At 41.2% G+C, this 24,498-nt stretch overlaps 1 protein-coding gene and 2 non-coding genes across 3 annotated transcripts in view; all 3 read right to left on the bottom strand.

Moving 5' to 3' along the window:
• LOC124406907 (nuclear pore complex protein Nup88) overlaps positions 1-8,870 on the bottom strand; it is a 101,378-nt gene extending 92,508 nt beyond the window's left edge. The window contains exon 1 of the mRNA XM_046882584.1: positions 8,632-8,870. Coding sequence (XP_046738540.1) covers positions 8,632-8,841 — 210 coding nt within the window. The 5' untranslated portion in view covers positions 8,842-8,870. The remainder of the gene's footprint in view (positions 1-8,631) is intronic.
• A 258-nt stretch (positions 8,871-9,128) lies between these two features.
• Positions 9,129-9,202, bottom strand: Trnat-agu. The gene has a single exon. It is a non-coding gene; the product is annotated as a tRNA-Thr (tRNA).
• A 327-nt stretch (positions 9,203-9,529) lies between these two features.
• On the bottom strand, positions 9,530-9,603 carry Trnan-guu. The gene has a single exon. It is a non-coding gene; the product is annotated as a tRNA-Asn (tRNA).
• Positions 9,604-24,498: the final 14,895 nt, after the last annotated feature.

Below are 24,498 nucleotides of genomic sequence, written 5' to 3'. Positions count from 1 at the left end.
CTGAAGCGGGCAGCTTATAAAGTAACCCAATTTTTCTGAAAGAATCTCTAAAAGTAAGTGAGAAAATGAGAAGATCCTTACACATAATTTCCACATGATTCTCTTATCTTCCTATCATTCAGAGTGATCAGTAAAACGAAATAAATATATATTTTCACCATTGCACTTTTTCTGCACTCAGGCTGTCAGCTTGACGCAATAAAAGATGCTGTTTAAAACCGCAGCTGCGTGAACCGCGTGAAGAAAAAGTAGGAATGAACGATCGTATAACATACCTATATACATAGATAATATACAGCCATGAGCCTTCGGTCGCCAAAGCGCTTTATTCTTTCTAATTTAAAAATTTACGAGGGCAGTTTCCGACTTGTGCCTGCACGGGATTCTCCCCCACGGGAATTTTCGTAGATTTTCACCCAATACAATACCTTCGGGGATGCCTCCACCTCCACCTCCACCCCCGCCTCGGTAACCTGCAATTCATTTTCGCCGGTATTCTCTTCGCCATCGCGTCACTTGTCCCAGCTTGACTTCCGTCGGCAATTACAAACTTCGCGACTCGAAATTTTTTCCATTCCCTCACCCGGGGATTCAGCCGCCCCTCGAAGCACGCGCATATCTTTACGGGATTTTTCGGGCCTTCGCGATACGCAACGTCGCTCGCTTGCCCCGAATCGGGGGTGGAGGTGGAGGAGAAGGAGGAAGAGGATGGCACACTCGAAATATGGAAGTTTCGGGCGCGAAAGGATGGGCTTATATAGCAATGTGGTATACGGGTTATTGAACACGGTAGCGTTGGCAGTTTTATGGCAAAGTGCGTCACACTTCACACCGTATCGAGTCCTCGGCCTGCCGCCTGGGCGAGAAAAGGACGAGGGATGGGTTTTGGTATTGGCCCCGTTCGCGCCCATTCTCGCCCCTTTACGAGCCCAGCACCGTGTCGAATATGAACTCGTCGAAGATTATTGCCCAGCGAATGGACGAGTTCGCAGCATTGCACGGCGTATACCTAGCCATTATACACGATATTTATGGGCATTGTTCGACATTTGTGTATTGGTTCGTACGGCATGCAAATTCGCTAAAGTTCTTTTATATCTTTTTACCTGATACCCTTCTGTAATCGGTTGCACTTTACTAGAACTGCGAATCCTGAGTGTTTAACTACACTTTGTCATATTTACTCAAAAATTGAGTACATTGACTATATTTTTTTTCAGTTAAATAACGTTTTAACGCGAATTTATCGTTACACCGAAATCAAATGGTCGTTATAGTTACTAGAAAATATGGTAAGAGCGACCATAAACAAAGCAGATATTAACCGATACGATGTTTTCTGGTTACGGTTACAAAACTAATTTTCACTTGGTATCCAATTGTTTCCGCAGCCGAAAAATATAGTTACTGGGGAGTAACTGAAACTAAAAATTCCTCTCGGTTCTCTCATAAAGGATTTGATTCATCGTAAACTTTCGGTGAGTAATTATTACAAACGCAAATAAAACTACATTACATGTGATGATTAGATGCGTGATTAAGGCCTGTTGTAGAAATGCACAACAGAACTAGATTTCGTTAGATCATTGAGCAGTAATTTTAGTCTGGCAAACTGTCGGTGAAACGTCAATAAATTTTTCACGAAATATTATATTTCACTGAAAAATATGATATTGCAGTACTGCGAGCTGGAATATAACAATTGATTCGTGCGAAACAATGAAAAAAAAACAGTTGAACTAACGTCGAATACCGAACTAAATTATTTATCAATGGCGCGCCAAATAATATCAATGTTTTTTCGACCGTTCAAAAACGAATAAATATTTATTATAAACATATTCCTAACCGTATATAAAGCGGGTTCGGCCCAGGGAATTTCAGTCTGAAAAAATGAAAACGCAAAGTAGTATCTTCATCGTGCTAACAGTGGCAGCACAGTGCTGTTTGTCTGCATCTGCGCAGAACTCTGATACGTGCATGTATGAGACCGCCGCAGAGACAATATCAAATGACTTTAGAAGTGCAGCCAAGTTGTGTTTCGATTTTCTGATGGACGCGATGTACAATTTTGAAACCGGGAAGGAAGACGATAGTAAAAATTACGTTTATGCGTTGAAAACGTTGGCAGACAAAGCGTCACGTCATCTTTACAAAGGATTCCAAACTGTTTTCGATACAGTTGATGAAACACGGCAACAAGACTCGGAAGGTGATGCAACTAATAAACAGGCTGCACAAAAAAAAGAGAAAATACTTATGAATGACATAGTGAGCATAATGATTGCTTTATCGAACGCGCGCTACCAGACTGGAGATTATTCAAAAGTTTTCACAGAAATTAAAACGCAACAGAAAAACATCAATTCCGCATGCAGTTCTTTGTTGAAAAATGTTTTCACGGTTATTCGAGATTCCCAAACATGCTTATCTGAAATACAGGAAGATGTAATCGACGAAGCCGAAAATGAAGCAGTTTCCAAATGTACCGATGGTGTTGACAATATATACGTTGGGATAAGGATCGTGGCCGAAGTCTTTTCCGGAGCTGCGACCAATATTGAGAATTCAGTCAATTCGTTGCAAGCAGCCGAGTACGATTCACTCCTCGAATTCGATGCCAAAGCAAAAATTATAATCAATGCAATTAGACTGTCCTCCGGATCTTTTTAAAATGATGACAGCTTGATGTACATTTATTTGACATTGAGACAGGTGAACGAATGGTGATGTGTCTTGTTCGAACAGCTGTTGGCATTCATCATTATTGTTTATACATATATATACATATATAAGAAGAATGCTTACAATAAAATAAACGAAAATAAGTAGTGAATATGTAGGAAATTGATCTAATATATACTAGATCAATTTCTTATATATTCAATACTTACTTTTTCATTTATTTTCTTGTAAACAAATTGTGTTAAAGCGTTAATGTTCACTTGATAGCTATTGTTGATGTATTTGATTAATTTTTCATGTATTCAATATTTATTGTCACTTACTTTCTTGTAAAAAAGTTGTGTTAAAACGATGTTTCGCGTGATGGTAATTCAAAATAGATTTCGCTTGAACCAAGTAACCGTTATAATATTAAGTTCATACTTGCAGATCTTATAACTATTCGTATTTATTAAAATGTCTATATTTAATGTCAACGTATACCAAACCTATTGTATTTAAAGCTGAATAAATTACAGTTTATCAAATTTATATTACCATGAATTGATATGTCTGTTTATTTTACTTTCATAAGTTCTTTACAACACATTATTCCCCAGATATTTACCGACTAATTTTTCCATACTTACGTATAATATTAATTCAGTGGTATAAGTGGTAAATTTTTTCGACTGTGCATTCAAATTTTACTGACGCATAGTGTGTTTTCCGAAATACTCCAACAATATCCACCGTCAGTTTCCTTTCAATGCAAAAAAATTTAAGCGTAAATGTGTGGTGCAGAAATAAACGGATGCGCTTATCTTTCAAGAAAATTGAAAAGAGTCAGACGTTTACAATTCATTTGATTATTCAAGTGAGCGTATCAAAATGAAAAATTGTATCCGTCCAAGTAGTGGCCAAAAATAACACGCGACGTCAGTCTGCCTGTCAGACTTCCGTCGATCTCGAACGTTATCGGTATAAACCCACGTGCATTTCAACATAATCGTCAGCGCAGTGCTGACATATCTCGTCGAGCGTAATAAGCCGAATCCTCCGGGTGATAATTAAAAAGTAATTTAACGCTGACATTTCTCATTGGTGGACGTTGCTCTTCCCTCGGACTCCCGCGTGGTCCAGCCCGAACTGCATAGGCGTGTAGGTATAGATATACATATATACAATATACACGTAAGCCGAGCGAACAATAAAATCCACGGAAGTGTTTTACATTGAAGGCAGCAGGAGGAGAGGCAAAGGCGGGGGTCGGCGTGCCCGTGAATTCACTAAGTGGCAGACAATGGCTTTTGTGGTAGACGTTGCGACCGGAGTTATTCGCATTTCGTATTTCATGTTTCGCATTTCTGCGGGAGCGCTAAATTTTAACTGCCCCATTACCGCAGCCAGTCGACCTCAGGCTGCAAAGTGCGTACGGAAACGTTCAACGTTTTACAAGCTCGATCGGAATTAAGGGAATCACGGATGCATTATCGTGTACGCACACACGGACAGGTGTATAAACTCACCCCTGTGAAAAGAATTCGACATACGCATTTCCGTATCATAAGACATGGTCTCTTGTCAAAAGGATAACTATTGTAAGTGCCTGAAAAAATTAATGATAATAATAATAATTTCCAAACTGAAACGTTGCTTCAAAGCTATAAGCAAAGATGCGTTGACGTGAGTCGTTATCGATCAATGAGATAAGGGTTATCAAGTGTGTCTAGTATAAGAGATGTAACAATTCAGCACACAAGTAATTAATTATAAAAATGAGGAAGGTTAAGCTCAGTGGCTGGTCGAATGCAGTCGGGTGTCCCGAGGTCGTGAAGAGAGAGATTTTCCCTTGGCACTGAGTTAAAATGACTGAAATATTAGTCATAAATAATAAAAGTTGCTCGGCTTTCCCGCGGCGAAGTTGAAACCGGAAGATAGGTATCACAGCGTGTCGGGGGTGGATGAAGAGGATGGGGTAAGGGGGTAGCGGGAGGAGGACAGGATAGGAGAGAAGAGGAGAGAACACAAAGACGCCCCATTGTCACCCGCGCCGCCATCGGAACCGGCAGCCCACCGCGGGAAACTTTGAATCATTTTTATTGCATCGAGTTATCTTTGTTATCTTTGTTATCTTTCTTTATTACCGGCGAACGTCTAACCGCGCCTTGACTTCGTGGCGGCCTCAAGAGGTCTCTCTCTCTCTCTCTCTCTCTCTCTCTCTCTCTTTCTCTCTCTCTCCCTTTTTTGCGGGAGGCGAGAGATAATACGAAAACGTTCACACCCCTTTGACTAACGAAATGGGATAAGTTCTTTAATACGGAAATTTAGTGCAGGGTGAGAAAGAAGTAATTATTCCTACGAAGATCTGCGACACCCTGCTGCTGGTGCTGCAGCCTTCGGAAAATGAAAAAAACGCCCACGTCGCCACCGACACGAATTATACGGAAACTTTCCATAAACAGTTTTATCGTCAGAAATTTTCACCCCAACAATCAATGCTGCATACCGTTGCAGAAGAATGTTTCGAAATTTTTGACAAAATTTTACGATTCATTCACGTGTGTTCGATTTCTATCAGTTCTATGATTATGTAACAAAGCTTAGATCTTCATGTTCCCAGAATGCATTATGTAATGATTGATTGTTTTTTTGTTTGATTTTTTTGCAAATTTTGTTACGTCTTTGGAAGACTCATAAATTCAACCTGGCGAATTTCAACGGTAAAATTTTTTATTTTAAGCAGAAAAACAATAATAAAAAGAAACGAAATTGCTATTTATCGTATGCCTCTGATTAAATAATAACCCGCACGACAGATCACGACTGATCGTTAATTTAAAAACTGGCCCTTCTACCGTGAAGGGATTTTCGTACAGTTGTATATGTATATATTATATATATATATATATTATTCACATATATATCTACCTTCGAAGAGATAAAAATTGCGGTCCGCCTCAGCGAATTATTTGCTGCGTGTAAAATTTCATGAAGAGAGAAGAAGAGACAGAGCTAAAGGGGGACGAGGGAGACGAGGGGTTTGGCCAAAGCGTCGATGAGAGGCAAACGGAGAGAAGTAGAAAGCATGTAGGTATGGAGGCAGCCTGCACCCCTGGATTTCGACCATCCCTTACAGCCGACGGGATATCGCGGCGAACGACCGCAAGGCTGCACGGCACATTTACGCACATCGGGTGTATACGTGCAGTCGAATATATGCCCGCACATACGTGTCATGTACCTACACGGAGGAGGGAAAAGGGTCTGAATTTGCATTTTATTTGCCATGGTGTTGGTTCGCCTTTTCGCGGACGACATTTATTTTAATTAAATTACATCTGAGCGTCGAACAACCCATTTCCTATAAATTATCATCCCCTCTTACCAGCAGCTTTGCATGTACAGGGGTTTTAATGCGCTCCACGTTTTACGCAGAAATTGAAATCGAATGAAATACTTTTATCGAGATGTATGTATAATAAGTTTGGATAGGAGGCGCCCTCGTGACCCCTTTGGTCCGGTAAATTCGCGTTAAAGCTTGAGCTTCCTCCGCACAGTTGCATCTTCACCCCGGCCGAAATCGCTATCGAAAAATGGCTGTAATCACACGAGAATAACACGAGAGATATTATGCACGTGGGGTAAAATATGCAACGAGTGAGTATTGCGGACGAAGGTAGAACCAAACGTCGCCGCGTCGCAGTCATTGGCACGAGGGTTTCTTCGATTTCAAGATATTCACATATTCTTATTATATCCACTGTACTCCCCCAGCTCCTTCTTCGTCCCTATTTTTACGGAACCCCCCGCGGTCTCCAGAGATGCGTGCGAAAACATATCGGAGTTTGATACAGTGTGGAGCACAAAGGCGATAAATAAGGGAAATAGTCCATTCGGTGCGCCCCGCTGGGCCATCCTCGCGAATTTGCGTATTGAAAAACTCACGTGGGGTGTAGTCTCGGATTTGAATCCGGTTCAAAAGACTCCCACACAGAATCAACATTCGACTTGGCTCGTCTATCGTGAGAAGAACAATTGGCGTGCGATTGGCAAGCCTGAGAATGACGTCGTTCGCGTCTGTCGTGTGTAATTTTTGAATTCTTTTTTAATAACAAATCTACGGTATGAATATAAAATACTGAATACTGGATAGCAAATCTTGAACCACCCCTGTCTTGGTAATATGTCTAATTGGTTGGGGAATAAAAGGTAAGACCGAAACGGAGGATAACGTATAATATGTTACATAACGTGAGGAGAATTTTGTATACCAGCCAATTTCCACCCTCCAATAAATGAAAATCTAATAAAAGATGCGTCGGAGTGTAAATCAAAGCATAAATTATGATTTAACGTTTCAATGTAGCAGATATGTAATATTCAGAATATTTCGAACAGAGGCAATTCCAATGGGGAGATGTCGACTATATACATTCGTACATATAGCAATATGTACATGCAGATGGGAGCAATTTATCACCTTCTTGAAAGAAAAAGAAAAATAAATCTTGAACGTCTTTACATTGAAGTTATGAAATAGCTCTATTACTGCAGCCCCGTGAAAAGCACTTCATAACGTGTCTCAGAAATATCGAAACAATAATCTATACTGTGGATTATTATAAATATGATATACATTGATAGCTTGTTAACTTTTGTTGTACAAAATAAAAGTTACTTGATGCTCTGTAGAGGTATTTATAATATAATTAACAGATTTATTACTTGCTCAACAGAATTTAAAAGTGTAACAAGTTTTTCGATAATCATTCATTCACCATCGAAAACCGTGAATATTATATACATACCAAAAAACTTGGGATTTGTAAATTCCGAAAACGAACGGGAAGCTCATAAATCGGTAAGAACCGAAAAAGAAATTTTAATGTTATAATATTGAAAATACTGCTTATTAATCAAAATAGTATTTCAACTGAGCAAAACGATGTCTTACTGGAAAAATACTGGTATAACAAAATTAATAATAGATATCATTGATGAATATCGGCAAGCAAGTGACATGATAAGAATGGTTCAAAAACGACTGAAGTTTTTTGCTTCGCAAACTGTAGACAGCTAATTTTCTTCCGCCAGGCTTTGCATGCTGTCGTCGATTCCCACTGAAATAATTACAGGCAAGCAATAGGCCATCGATTGTGTCGAATAAACTTTAGTCATGTTTTTTAACATTGATATTAGTGCCATAGGCTTGTCGATAACTGATGTTAAATTTTCCTTGTTGTCAGTTCCGGACCAAAGAACTGCTTTCCACACTGATTCCTGCATTGAGGCTACGACGACATCACAGGCTGTCTGCAGTCTCGATGGTCCCTGGGTTCGGTATACCGCATTTCATGTTTCTGACTCGACGGATGTTTTATACGCAGCGATATCGTAATCAATGTGGCTTATTTGCCATTCCTGTCTCTTATTGAGCTTTTTGTACCAACAATTGTGTTTAATGCGTGTCAATCAACCGATTTAACGCATACAAATGATTCGCATAAATACAATCAAGAATTTTCAGTCAGCTCAAGTTTCTCTGGAGTTCTTAAAAAGCATCAGGTTTCTGTCCGGAGAATGAATCCTAAAGCTTTCTCAAATTTCAGACAAAAACATAGAGCGAAGTGGTGAGGAGTATTAACGTGAGCGACGGTGAAAAGTAATGAAATAGAAATCACACAATATAGCTAGTAAAATAAGTACCAGCCGTTGAAAGAATGTCACAAACTACAAATCGAGGTGAATAATCAACTAACCTCAAACAAAATCTCAGCCAAAGTCTACTGACGCATTCCGCACTCAAGAGGCATGAATAAGTGAGGTTAGAGAGGTTAGGAACCGCGGAATGTGAGAGCGGATCACAATTCTTATCCACAAAGAATGATGTTCGCGCTTTAGATTAGGAATACACAAAATAATCAGCCTCATTGTCGAAAACAATGTCAAAGGATCGATAAATACCTGATAAACAACATCGTCGCCGGTCTTCCCGCGCGCCGCTCCGATGTTCAAGGTCAAGATGCAGCTCTCGTTGCTATTCCAGACGTACAAAACGTTGTCCCGGATCTCGATGATGTTCAGAGTCTCCGTGCCGTCGCCTGGCACCGTTTCTTTTATCACTTTAAACAATTTCGTATCGTTGAGACGCAACGTGTCCGTGCTCGACTCCATGATCACAACAAAACACGGCTTCTCTCTCACTCGCGCGTCTCACTCACTCACAGCTGACTGAAGTAACTAGCCAGTTTGGCCAACGTGAGAACGCGCAGCCGACCACGTGACGCGCGAGCAGCGAACGTTCGAAATTCAAAATTGTCTTCGTAGCGTCTGTCTTGGCGTGATTGGTCGCCTCGATATCGATCCTCGCGCTTCTATTTCGAAATATGAATGCAAATGTTTACTAGATCGAAGCAAAAATAAAGCGAAAAAAATTAAGGATCCAAGTAGAGGTTTGAACCAGGCCCCGGGGGGATTCGAACCCCCGATCTCCTGTTTACTAGACAGGCGCTTTAACCAACTAAGCCACGGCGCCGTTGCGAAGGTGGTCTCAGGTATTGCACCAAAGCTATTTTTTGCGCAATCGTTCGAATTCAGAAATTCGTTTTGAGAGAGTGTTTGAGTCGAGGGATTGCGAGCTTCGTTCGACAAGCGTTTTTGCTCTGAATGAAAGAAATTTCTACCGACCGGCGATTTACTGTCATCTGCATTTTTTGTGGATAGTTCTAGAGACGATTTGTGAAACTGAATGGGGTGATCTAGTAACATTATTTCCAAAAATAATTCCGGAATAATGACTTGATACGGATGGTTCCTTGTTTCTTCTTACCGAGCTTTTATTTGAAAAAAGGGCAAAACTAAACGCCCCCGGGTGGGCTCGAACCACCAACCTTTCGGTTAACAGCCGAACGCGCTAGCCAATTGCGCCACGGAGGCCGTTGTCTAAGATGCCGTAATAAAATGTGAAACATACTAGAATATTCTATGGAAAATCTCAAGTAATTGATCAATGAAAACTTCCTTAAACGTTGATCGAGAGTTTACTGGAATCGATTGGAATAGGTCGATGTATCTTCCAGTCGTACTATTGATTATTCAAGACATTTAGGGTTTACAAAAACCGTTGTTATCAGTTTCAATTAATTAAACTTATAATTGGGATACGCAACACTCGATGCTAACTCATCGTCAATGACGTTGACGCAACACGCGTCATCGATCTGATAACGTAGACAGATTCTATTTGATCGCACACAAGCATTTATTACCTACTTGATAAAGTGTGTTCAGACACACTTGTCAGGTGTTCCATGAATACAGGAATCAACAAATTATACTGCTGTGAGATTCGCAACGATGCATGCATCAACTCAATATGTCCGGACATGTGCTAATTACTTGAATTCTAAAAGTATACGCCTAGAATTTCATTCTAGGGCTTGTTTTTCGCGTTACGAGCCCACCATTACGACAAACTCGACGCTCGAAGCTGCACTTCAGTCAAGTCTTAACAACCCTGAAAAAAAAACACGGCGATCACGTGTCCCTGAAAACTACAAGGTCCACAGCCTTAATTAAGTTCGATGGCTCGATACCGCGTGCGTATATCACAAGTACGCGAAGCAAGGGATGAAGGGAATTCCGGTTGTAGCGTTAGACAGACGAGAAGGGGGGCCAGGCGATGGCCTCGGGTTCGAGCCCGCGGACATTAACGGGGCGTTTAAATTGTGTGTTTAATTACAAGTAAGAGACAGTTGCCGCGAAATTTATTGGTCAGTGTTTTCTGCCTCCGTGCCCTTAGACCTGGTGCACAGTACCGAGCAACGGCTTTCTCCTAAGTCCCAAGACGACGCCACGTGTCCCCTTCCGAATTTAACGCTGCACAGGCTGCACTATAAGGTCCTAGGCTTGATCATTGAATTACTTATTGTTTTGGAATTTGTCAATCCCATCGTGGACCCCAACGACAAAGCTTCGTTGTATACCTACACATGACATATAATACTTGAATGCGGGGACTCTTAGAGTTCGAGTCAATTTCGAGTTGGAGTCTTGAGCAATTAATGCTGCATGGATACGGTGGTAAATTAACGTCGCCTGGGTATAAAGGCATGCCAAATATGTGCATTATTACACGCGGCATAATATAACGAGCGGAAGGTCATTATTGTTATGATTATCATCAGCATGATCACCGTGTAGGTGAGTCGGCGGTATAACAGGGTGGTGGGTTTTATAGTAGGTAAAGGTGAACTCGAAAGACGGTGGGACCTTGGGCGAAGGTGTAGTGGCTGCACGATGGTGGTTGGGTACCTCGAGCTGCTCCGTTTACTTCTTATTAGGTCGAAATTTATGGCCATAAATCTACGCGGGTGCTGAGAGGATGAATCTTGGCCGACGAAGTTTACTCCGCTTAGGTCGAACCAGGCGTCTCTTACGGGGGGAGGGGGGCTGTGTGCCTATACCTGTGTAATACCCACCCATAGGCACATCCACATTGCATCTGCCTACCAAGCACCGGAATACTCAACCAAGCTCACCTAAAATCATCCAACGGGTGTTCAGACCGTTCTAACTCGAGTTCCTTATCTTTTCAGAACTGCACCTCCAGCTGTGACTACATTATTTCAAGTATTGACTTGCTATTTCTCGATCTGAGGAAGTCACGCTATTTTCAAACGACAAGAGGAAGAAGAATTACCGTAGAGGATGTTGAGGAATAAATATGTGTGCCTCCTCCTGCTTTCTTCTATAAAAATCATGTAAAATCTGTGTTTCTGTTAATATCAATAAAATAAAGCCACTGTTCACGTGTTCCTTTTCTGAAGTATTTCTATTATCCCTGATCGAAAATTGAAATTATTTTAGTCAACTCTTTCGAACACTCATTAATTGTAAAGAAATGTTCGGAAATGAGGTCAGCTATGTTTTTCCTGATGCAGATTTGTGAAAATCGGTGCATTGATACCAGTTTTTAATGTATGGTTGGTACAGATGCTCCAGTGGAATAGCCGAAGGACTTTTTCTAGGACTCTGTATGATTAATATTATATGTCTAATTGGAAGGCACTGCGTATAGACGAAGCATGCTAGGCTCACACAGATTATTGTGGCGTTGAAAGGGACTAACTTATAGGAGCATTGGGGATTAAGTTTACTATAGTTTATTATTAGGGAGATACCACGGCAGTTTGAGATCAAGGGTTCCTGTAATTCTCCTCACACTTAGCTCCCGAGAGGATACGCCTGGCGTTAAGATTTCCCACCACTCTTGTGCTCCCCCCCGCCCCCCAAAGCCTTAACCGTCGGTCGGCCGCGCTGCAGGGTGCTTGCAGCCCTTGTTTAGCCTGAATCTCTTCGGCAGGCTCGCGACGCAGACTGTCGTTGATTAATTGGTAACTAGTAGTGTTAAAATTTGAAGATTGTTGAAAAGCTGCCGCCGTGCGCGTGTACGAAAATCCTTTATTCCCTGCAAAGTGGGAAGATGGAACCGATAGATAAATTGAGTAGACGAGAAAGCAGAGCAATCTGCGGCCTGCCAGGTCGATGTGCAGGATGGTAGGTCTTCATTTATAACTGGGAAAGGATGGAAGGATTGGCGAAAGATGTTGCGCGCAGGAAGACGAATCGACAACATACCGTAGCATCCTTCTCCTGGCATCTTCCATACATCAAAGCGTTGCCCATTTCCTACCATGTGGTTAGATGCTCCTGCCAACCACATGCGACGCGGGGCGTGAGGCTCGAGGAGTGGAGAGGAGAGAAGAGGAGATCTATACATACGTACAATTTTCTTCGCCCATATGCCGAACTAAATTGCCCGAGGAAATTAACTCACTTTTGCACAACGTTACAGTCAAAGTTTCAGGATTGGTATAGGTTACATTCGTTTCATCGCACGGTTCACGTCTAGTCGGAGAATTTCGTTGATTGATCCCGAAGGTCGTCAGGCATTGTTATAAAAGCGTTTGAAAAAATGAATATAGGTGTGCCTTACGTTACACGACGAAGAAATATCGTTTATCAATGAAAAGGCTTTTAGTCTGGTGGGCGAGCTGGCTGCAGACTGCCGAGTCCGTCGCGCGGGCAAAGTAATCAGTATCAATTAATGTTAAAAGTGTGAATAATTACTGGGAATACGTCAGGCGTCACTTAGGTCAGTGCAATGCCGTCGTTTACACCCTACTGTACAAATACAGCGCAGGAATCCAACCGGCGTTAGTTCCGCGCGTGTTGCTCTGTACGGAATATACGAAAACGGTATATTACCATGCAAACTAGTGACAACAAAAGGATCATCTTTGCCGATATGACTTAATGGATGTTCCAAGTGGGACATTTTTCAATCAGGCAAAATGAGAATGTCGTCATATATATATACAGAGGTATTAGAGGTATGCCACAACCTCGCGTGAACGACCAAGGCGTGAAACTATTTTTTTCATTAATAATCCAACGGTTAATGGATCCTTTGACAGGTCTCTCATTAGAAGGTACAGAAATAATTCTCAGTTTTCGCGCTCTGTCCTGGCAGACCGTTAATCGCGAGTAAATAACATTATTCCAAAGTTTTCCTGTGAAAAAGATTTGATATTTCATTCAGAAAGTATGTATACGATATATTTCTAAGAAATTTATATAAATTCACTTACCTAATACACCAAACCAATTTTACGAACAAATATTCATATGTAATATATCCCAACCATTTCAATGCAATTTTTAGTCTTTTTTACGCAGGAATAAACTGCCGTGCCTGAAATCCTAATTAATAAAGGATTCGTGGACATTGGAACGTATATAGGTATGATAAAAAAAAAGGGGGGAAAATACCTCTCAAAGGTCTCGAACCAAACTAAAATGGAAAATAAACAGAGGATACGACGCTGCGGCGAAAAATGGCCTCGTAAAAATATCAAGATAAGGGCGGTGAAACCAAGATACGAGAATACCGGGTATCATTTCACTCCGAAAAACTACCTAATTACAGAAATACGAAGAGAAAGAGAGAGAGAGAGAGAGAGAGTCGAATGGACTCGAATTAGACGGTGATACGCTCTACAGGATCATATGTCGAGGGTAGGACAAACTATGTATCTTACTGCCCATCAAAATATATGCCTACGCCAGGCATGATACCATCTTAAAAATGTCACTTTTTCCAATATGCGTTACCGGTATCAACGCGTGCTGCTCATTGTGATAGGTATGCAACGACCGGTGGACACGCTGTTGTCATGTGCATTTGGGTAATTCGACTCATTAAACGCATTGCGCCGGTGTAATAAAATTTTATGTGTCATTGTGTGTATCCTACAATCTTATGTACAGCTGGGTGAACGTAAATGTGTGGGAAGCGAGCTAATGATTTGATCGATACGTTACACTGACAAAAGATATGCTCAAGCAGCTTGAGCTTGGTGGTTTCACTAATGGAAATTATTATTACAGAGGAAATAATTATTCGAATTTTTGACATTAGATGCGATTTTACACATCGAGTGGACTAAGCTTACCTGCTTAAGTATTTTCTTGGGTCAGAGATATTTTTGTACGCAATAAACATTCTGTTTGATTGTGACGGTTTAAAGTGGAGGAAGAAACTTTTGGAGCAACAAATGAAATTTGTTGCGTCCATATTTTCTCCGTACAATTGGACGATTATATATTATAATAGTTACTTAATTTTAAAATCGTTCTTCGCTGAGCCAATGAAATTCCTCCAAGTTACGATAAATGTCATTAATTTTCTTCGTCCGTACAATTCATGAAAATGATAAACGATTTTGAGTGTTCACTTTGATATACTCTATTCTGAAAATATCGTTTTCTTAACAATTTTAAAAGAATCACTCGATAAGCAGTATTTGGTACAAAGGTCAGTATAACGACTTAATATGTATACCAAAGTCGGTTCGGTAATTGACGTGTGCGTCAGTCCCTTACGGAGAAAGAGTTAACCTTCCCTAATCGTTAAACAAGCTTGACAAAATACAGACATTAAAAGAGCTTCGCGACAACTCCGTTATCTGGTTATAGCGGAGCCAATAAAATGAACAACGAACAACTAACGGCCATATGGCGGTGGCGAAGCCATTCGTGTTGAATCTTCTCCGTGAGTGGGTACGGAGTGTCCTCGATACCTAGGTGTAATAAGGTGGGTTGGATGCCGTTAATACGCGGCTTCCCTGCCCAATTCAACACCCCACTTATCCACCCCACCTCTGGCGAGAAGGGCATGGATCGTATCTCGCGATCTCATTATTCGTGAGTGGTTTTGCAAAATCACCGAGGCAATCAGTAGCTAATCAACGATTGAGCCCAACACCTGGACGCCTCTGTTCGAGGTGCCATCTAATTAGTTTATTGCGAATACATCACTGCTCCAGGGGAGGAGATAGCGAAAGGTCGGTGAAATATTTTGACTTGTAACGAATCCCCGTGTAAAGCTCTGTCCGTATTTATAACGCGTACACCATGAGTCTACGTAGAATAACGAGTAATTGTAATGACTGGGTGGAGTGGCGAGCCCCCGGCCGTCATGGCGGTGTTGATCCGTTATCTAAAAGTTTACGTATTTGATTGCTTCTGTCCTCACAAGATCGCTGGATTGCATTGCGGCGGTAAGCTTTTGTGTACGCGGTTAATACCTGCTAAACGATTCGTGCAATCTCGATGTATATACATGTATATTTGTTTCAGAGACAAATGCTGTTCATTATAATCTGCTGGAGTACAATCACTCCATCGTCCTTATGTGGGTTTACTTGACGGTTGTAACGGTGGCGTGGCTGAAATCGTGAAAAACCATTCTATAAATGAACAAACAGTCATTTCGATCCATCATTAAAGGGAAAACGTCTAACAGACGAATTTCTGAACTGACGGAAACGACACAAAGTTTCGCCTGTTGTAAATATCTTTGCTGCACAGACGGTGGAAATTTTCATGGATGAATCCTCTTTCCTGATACACCTGAATTCAAAATAGGTTGGTATTATTTTCATCAATGTCGAGAAACGCAAGGTTTGAAGTAGTTCAAATGATAGGCTTGTATTTCGTCGAGTATGTTCATGAAAAAATGATTATCTTTTTTTCGTTCGAGAGTAGCATGCCCGACTATGCCGATTAAATTTTTGCTCCGCACGACAACCGGAGAGATTAGAAATGGGCTCAGTGAACCATGGAAAGTACATTCAGCGAGTCTGGAATGTTTGATCTATGGCTCGTTGATTCGGATTACCCATTGTTTCGTAATTAGGGTAAAACAGTTCTCAGACACACATGCTCCTGATGCGCTGGACTAGATATCCGTTTTATAGCTCATTAGAGTTCTACCATCAAATCGTAACGCGGGATAAGGTCACGTTAGGACTCTTCGCTTACATTTAATTAAATTCTATGCCGAGTGTCGCAGGTATCATACATTTCTCAACTTTGCACGGACGACAAACGTGATCCTGAAACCAGCGACGGATTTATTATTATTATTATCATTATTTTTTTTTTTATTATAGGTATAAGTCTTGCGCGATTTGTGGAACAGCAAACTCTGGCGGATGAAATAGGAGGGACTATAATTATTTTCAAAAAAATAGCGTGATGTGAAATTAACTAACCTTATGGAGTACGTAAATTTTACCAGTTGATATCGTGCGAGGATTTCTGAGGACTGAATGACCGAAGGGGTTGGAAAGTTATATGACGACGTGCTTTCGTAATCGGTAAAGTTGCGCTGATATCCGAGGCGTTTTTCCTTTTTAATCTCAAAAAAAAAAAAAAAAAAAAAAAACGAAGAACGTGAAAAAAAAAAAAATTATTATCAAACTATAAATAAGGTCCGTTAAATTACAGAGAGAGCATCACTCCGGACGATTAGGAAATGCCAACGACGTCCATTTCATTCCGTTTCATTCCGTATCATAAATTCCAAGCTCTGACCCAAAGTCATTCGTTTGATGAGACACATGAACAATTCTTTAAGCGGAAAATAAATAACATCCCAGGGTTGGGTAGGGCGAGCATGCCAACCAGCAGAAGCCGGCCAACCTACCCTACAATCCCTCGTTCCGCCACCCGCCGTAACGCTAACAAGAAAAAACCGAGGGGGACACATTTTAATGTCAACAATTAAAAATATTACACATACATTACTCCCCTCCCCTTCCCTCCCCATCTCACCCCTCTTCACCTCTCTTCGCCCGCCCCCCTCCCCCTTGCCACCCTTCCCCCGACACCAACACCCATCTTTCTCTGACAAGCATACATGCTCTCACGTGATATGATAATGATACCAAAAGCTCTATATTACCCGCCCACCACCCCGCGGCGCATACCCACTCACAACTTGGATACTATTTTTATTTCACCCTCGTGTTTCGAGGGTGTGTTACATTAGGCCTCCGGGCTAACCCTTTCTTATTACCGGTCGTCATGTCACTGGAGCTTTGCTGTCATGTGGAGATTATGCCCGCCCGCGTTCGTAGGAACACTCGTCAGGCGGGGTACGCGTATCCTACATACTCCCATATAAGTTTGCCTTTGACTTTTGTTTGCTCTCGACATCGCGCGCCCGTAATAAGCCCTCGAGTTTCTGGATGACCAGCTATGGTCTACCCGCCATTTGTATACGGTACCGTATTACATCTCCATGTATGATCGTGAATACAGGCGGGGGGTTGAACTCGTCAGACGCATATGACATCTAAGGGATGCCTGTAATTAACGATTTCTTTGGTTCTTGACTCGAACGGATTCCGGTAATCTGATTGTTTTGATTTGATATTCTAGATTCGGGAAGAGACGAATCAACTAGGTTTCCATGAAAAACTTGACGAGTATCATTTTCCAATATAATATCGCTAGCACGAATTTTTCGTTCGCATTTACTCGCAATTTTCAGACGTCAGTTTGACTGTTTTAAAGGATCCAAACCCCGTAAGATGACTCACCGTTTTACAGGTGAACAAATTTGAAAATTCAATGAATACCATGAACATCGTGCAGGATGTCGGCTAATTTCTTCAAGCAACGATACTCCGGGATTCCGAGGCTTACCCTGCGGGAATAAATCGATAGCGGTGCGGGCAGCCCCTCGTTTATTTTCATCGCGGAAAAGTGGACGGAAACGTATGGCGAAGATGGAGGCGAGTATAAGACAGAGAGTAGGTATGTACATAGCGAGTTCGTATGAGGTGGAAACGTATCTATTAATGCTTTGTATTCCGCGTAAGATGTAAGATGCGCCCCAGGAGGACCGGATTCATTTATTTATCAGCCTCGCGTGTCTGGCGTGCCGATACTCAATCAACTCCAGGACCATTTGTCACCCGTCCAGATCCGCGAATTCGTCTGTGCTCCGACTTCCAATCGTCAGTCTCGTTACGTTCCTCGATCGTCGTGCGGAGGCTGGTCTTTGCCTGGACATTATCGGACATGGGAATAAGAATAAGAATAAACCATCGACCAGAATGAAATTATTTCGAGCGATTTCGATCGATTGACGCTGGCGCGTCCTCTACGGCACTGAATTGACATTTACATATGCCTCAGCGTCTTACTCGTCGTATAAAAAGTGATATGCTAGGGAAAGAACACAGATCCTTCCTCCCTTCCGACGTATGCAAAACTTCGCGTCTGAGTGACAGAACGCGTATAAGGAATATATTCTCCCTCTAAACCGTTGTGTATTTTTCTATAGCGGCAAATAAATATGCGAATACTCGTACTTACGTACGTACGTGTGTGAGGGTGGAAGAGGGTGGAAGAGGGTGTGTATGCGGGGGAGACAGACAGACAGGCAGTCAGACGGCGGAAGTAGTACGAGACGGCTTCCGATGGCTTGCATTGTGCTCAAATCGCATGCAAAACGGACGAACGCGAATATAATGCCCGCGCTTTTCATACTTCACATTCAATCGGAAAGTTTACCAGCCGCAATGGATGTCACGAACTTTTAACCTTAGCTGCAAAAGGATACACGTATAATATCGGAAGATTTACTTCAAATTGCTGTCTATTTTCTTAACCATATCATCGCATTGTAGTCAATTTGGAATAACTATTCCAATCATGTGAGAGGATTTTTTTTTTTTTTTTTTATTATATTCCGAGTACCTAGGTGACGATGAAATCATAGCTGGATCCACAATTAATTTTGACAAATGATTTCAAAAGGAGAATTGCGTGTATCCATACAGAAGAAAAAAAATTGAACTTTATTTTTTTAACGAAAATAATTTGTATACGTATTTCGTGGCTGATTGTGAAATCGCAACGAAATCTTTCGAATTACGGTATCAAACTTTTCCGTTATAAAAAGGTCTTAAATGTAATTGTTTGGCGAGAAGAATAATAATTGGAGTAGATAGTAGTTTCTTTGGTTGCATCGATGCGACGTTTTCAGAGTTGTATATTTAGTTATCTTATAAGAAATCGCAGAGACGTGATAAAATAATTTTGGCTGTCAAGAGTGAATATTATTTTCCCCGCATGTCGTGTCAATATTCTGTTAACTCTCTGCTAACTTGAAATTACTTCTTACTTTGTTTTCTTTTTCTACCACTGCGCAATTTTCCCCGTCAAGAGATTGTCGAGGGTGTTATTACATTACGGTATCGCCTTGTGGAACGAAGGGTAATAAATTTCTGATGAAAATCTCAGCGTAGTTTTAAAATATAAACCCAACGCGCGGATATCGATACGAGATACAAAACTCGCACGATACCTACGATATTTCTCATAGTCAACGATCAGTTATAACGACGCGTGTAAACGCGTAGTAACACACAGGCCAGTGGGTACAATGTATTTGCATAATGATTGCAATTATATTGCTCAACTACCGACGCCCCTCACTCGCAATCTATACGAAGGTATATACATATAACCTTATATACACAGTCGAGACGATAACGCCGCAATGCAACGGAGACACGACAAACGACCGTTAAAATTCTCTCGCGAAAGCTTCTCGCTTCTCGCTTCTCGCAAGCCCCACGAAAAGGGGTGAGAAGTCGAACCCTCCTGTCGGTAGTGCAGAAAGTTGCGAAAAGCGGTGATGCGCCGATGTCGGACTCCCTTATCGACTACGCTCGTTCTCCACGCCTTACCAACTCTCCCCGGTAGAAAGGGGTAGCTGACAACTGTGCCAGGGGACACTTTCTGACCGTATCCGAAAGGCTGGGCTAACCCGGACTCTTTCGCGTCGTGATTTGCCTCTATCGAGAACGGGGGTAAGTAAATGTAGCTCAAGATAGGGGAGGAAATTTTTAATCATCACTCATGCCTGCCGGAGCTGCAGTAAATAACACCGGGTTGCAATTTCGAAATGAACAAGTGTCTGGCCTACGGTGTGTGGGTGTGTAACTCGGCGTGGGCATTGTATAGATTTTTATGCAAATTTCATTGATATCTGATCGCGGTTACGATACTGCGGCGAACATGCAGTACACAGCCGCGATACGTTTCTCGGGAGGCTTGCCAAGGCTCCGCATGCCTGCCCTTTCGTACCTTCGATAGCCCCGTTTTGATTGGCCGCTGTTCTTCGAGCCGGTTTTTCCATTGGTCTGCAAGTGCCGGCGAAGAGCTTAACGAGACCTGCAAGTTGAATCGCGATTATCGCAAGCGCGGCTAACCTCGACTCGAGGGGTTGTTTAATTAAATATATGTGTTTTGGAAATTATGGGTACCAGCCGGGAAGTGGGTAGATCGAGTTTATGAGAAATCCATACTTCCATACGCCTCGAGCATAACGTACCTACCGTAGCCGGTGCCCGTTAAAACTGTCAGGGCCTAAAGTGCATATAGCACGAGATGCAAAAACCCTCCAGACCGCAGGCGTGCAGTTTCGCGGATTCTCAACCACGACTAGCCTTGGCTGGTATTCCTCAAGGAATTTTTATCTTTTCGAAGCTTGTGTATTACTGTGTATTAAGGACCATAAATAAATTTTGAAAGAGTAGATTTATCATAAAGTGATGAGACCTTTTTTGTAGAGCGTTCAATTCCTCACAAAAATACGTTCTGGTCTCGAGATATAAGATTCCAATGTTTAAAAAAAAATTTCCAATGTTATTTAAATAAAAACTATAAAACACGACGTTGGATAGCTTGAAAAGTGATTAAAAAATAATAGGTATATTAAATCGAAGCACCCACGACTCGTGTGAAATATACAATCTACACGAAGACCGAGGGCTGAGAATAAAAAACCAAAAAAATTAGAGAGTAATTTCTTCTACATTTGGAACCGATTTATAACCATCCAACATAATCTTCCATTCACGACCTAATAAACAGATACTAAATCGACATCAATTTCTAAAACTCTTTGCATCTGGTCGTTTATTTTACAGTCACTTTTTCTTTTCGACAACAATTTTTAAAACTCTAACTTGTATTTCTGATTTACAAGGAGGTGGATTTTTCTTCATCCTTTATTACAGGAACCCCAAGATTCGGTGTGGCAGACTAGCAGGGCGCGCTAACGGTTGACGCGAGATTAGCGGTCGTGGTAAGTCGGTTTCCCAAAACCTTCGAGATCCGTCTTCAGCCACAACTAACCACGGCGTTTGAGCACGAAGGGAATTGTGTGCGAGATCTAAGACGTTGTCTCAAGCTGCAGAATCCCACGCACTTAAACACGGGCCTAATTAAATGCCTACCCACAACGGAACGCTCCGAACAATGTTTACTTTAGCCTACTTATACGTTAACAAGAACGAGAAGTTCCGGGAGAGCCGAGGTTTCGCTTCCCGAATCGGAGGGAAAGGCGGCCGAGCGTTCTGCTCAACAACTTTCGAAATAAAACTGCCGCCCGGTAAAATTCGGTAACTGAGAAGGAAATAAGGAGAAGGAGAGAGAATTCATGCTCTCGACATGATTGCAAGTATTTGACAAATTTTTTTTTTTTTTTTTTTTTTTTTTTTTTTTTTTTTTTATAACTTCACGATAGTGACGAGAACTGTTGGATAGCGCATTGAGAAATCACTTGACTTATCACGGATCTACCAAGATTGCAATTCTTCTTTTTTAAGACAATTTTCTATTACTTCTTGTTCCTGGCTATGAAATTTTTTGTCAAATTCTGATATCCGCACTTTAAACGATGGCAACAAGCAGATGCTTGATAAATTTCAGATCCCTGATAAGAGGATTTTGGTTTTTGACCGAATACCGATACTTTATATTAATATTATTACGAAATAATCGCGCATTGAGGGAAAGCTTAGATACCGAGGTGAGGTTTCAAACTATTTCAACATGGTTAAAAATTTGATAGATTTTTTGGACTTTACTCTACGATGGCTCATGTTATTCAAAAGACTACTTTCTGCGAAGTCACTAAAATATGTTTTCCGCGATTTGTTGATTTCAATCAATATCGTTGAATTATTGTAAAATCAAATATTCAACAACGCGTCACCAAAAAATAGTTCAGCGACTTTGTCTTCGGAATAAAATCCACCATCATTGACTTAAATCTCGAGGAATCCTCCCTATCTTTAAACCATTATGTAACAATTCAAAACGAAGTATCGATGTGTATAAAAAAAACTTTTGTTTATTATTCTAACATTTTTTAATTTAACATTTTCACAGATATCTTCGTAGCTTAGGAATACTAAAACTTCACGAATACTCACTGTACGACTATCTCGTAATAAAATTAATAATCAGTATGGATTTTTGATCATCCAACTCCCTTCAATATCCAAATTCATTCAGGTATCTTCTTGCATCGAAAAACGCGTTCAGTTTAGATACTCACAACGCAGATATGCATAAGATCATCCCGAGGATGATCCGAGCAGTGTGAATACGTCACAGTGTCATATCGATATATGCTGCAGTACGAGTTTGACGTAAGGAAGATACGGAATAAACGTATAAGGCAATATGTGTTCCATGGGCATTAAAAATTGAAAAGGCAATTGCGTCTTATACGCATGCCGGCTTGGGACGGCGGCTTTTTCGTATGGTATGGATAAATGTGACGGGACGTCGCATCTTCTTATACCGGAGTTCCCTATACTTTCAAATGGAAAATACCCCTCCTGCCCTGACTTATCACGTGTCATTTATACTTTCCCCGCTGCCTACGGTGCGCAACGTCGGCCGTGCCTCGCTTTAAAATTGAATGTGTCTCAATTTCGCGTGTGTCAACACGTATTGGGAAGAAAATGGATGTTTCAAAAGGGGACGTCTGATGAATATTATACGAACTGATCTCGGAGAATCGGCGCGTTTCGGCTGCACTTTTCATATCATCGAGTAAAGCGTCCTGCGTGAAAAAAAAATTCCTAGCAATATGCTGTTGACTGATTAATTAATTGTTACAAACAAAGCTTCGGTTTCGGTATTTCTTTTGTATCTTTATGCGTTCTACATCGCAATGGATTTCAAATGATATATTCACCTTTCGCATCAAAAGGTTGTTTCAAGTTTAAAAATATAAAAAAAAAAAAAAAAAAAAACCATGACCGTCAAAGTAAAACCAAAAAGAATGTTCCTTCGAATGTATTCGAATGGTCAGGACTTCACGGCTGCGCAGAGATGTAAGGCAGTATTGCCCAGCTGGCTCAATACCTCGATACAAAATTCTTTTCACGGCACTTGAATGGGTATAGGAAATATGTGAAAAGCTGAATTCAAACTTTGTGTGCTCAAGCTTTTCTGAATGTACGAAATAGGTAGTCGTGCTTGCAAAGAGCCTATAGGCTTCCCCGTAATGAAACATTAATTATTCAATCGAAATCCTCTCTCTTACCTCACTCTTCCACCCCTTTCGTTCAACGGATCTCACTCTCACTCTCACTCTCTCGCTCTCTCTCTCTCTTTCTCTCTCTATTTCTCATCAAATATTTTTGCGAACCCTTGGCGATTTAGTCTGTTATATTTCTGCCGGTTTTATAGATGGTATCAGCTTTTTGGGAACGGTTGACAATAATACCGCGAATGAAATAACGTGAAAATTCAACTTCACATCAACTTTCTGTGATACTTGAAAATTCTGGGATAACAATATCGACTTTTTGAGCGCTCGGTGAGTTTTATTGAATTTAAAAATTCATCCGTTTCGCACACACGAATTTATCGCACACATGGCAAAGTGTCGAATGCCGAATTCTCGTCCGATTCAGCTTTGGCATGCATACCACAAGCCATGCACGTGTCATTTGCGGCTTTCCCCTGGCTTTTAAATCGAGGTAAAAATTATCGGGAATTTATCGAACGCCAAACAGGAGTGCAGAGGATATATGACGGGCGTAAATCAAATCGGAACCCGGTGTTCAGCTAACCCGCTGTCAAATCCACACTCGACGAGCGTGTATTGATTGATACGAATCGGCATCAATTTGCTCCACACAATATCTCTCAACGCGTCTGTTGTCGCAGGGGAGCGAACACATCTCGACACGTTACATATAAAAAAAAAAAAAACTCTGTTTTTTTTCCACAGCTATACACGCCTTGTCATTCGAACATTTTTGAATAAGCGAACCTCCGAGATCGATTGATCGAACAGTCGATAAGTTGTCCATTAATAAACGGTGTCGATAAAAAGGTATAAAGAAGTGCGATCCTGAGACGAAGCAAGAGTGATTAACAAATTTAATACAATTTATTTCCTCACGGTAGTCGTTTAAAAATACTATTCGAGAATTGAATCAGAACTGGGTGACAAAAGCTTCGGGAGTTTAGTTGTTTGAGTTAATAATTTATGAAAACAATTGCGCAGTTTTATCGGTGTCGCGTGCGAGCGTTTTAGGTCGGTGTATAAAGTTCAGTGGTAGTTCGATCAATTCTGATGGTTTCAACGCAATTCCG

The sequence above is a fragment of the Diprion similis genome, chromosome 6, assembly GCF_021155765.1.
Source record: "Diprion similis isolate iyDipSimi1 chromosome 6, iyDipSimi1.1, whole genome shotgun sequence".
Classification (NCBI taxonomy): Eukaryota; Metazoa; Arthropoda; class Insecta; order Hymenoptera; family Diprionidae; genus Diprion; species Diprion similis.
Note: the sequence above shows the minus strand (reverse complement) of the source record. Positions and strands in the feature narration are given on the sequence as shown.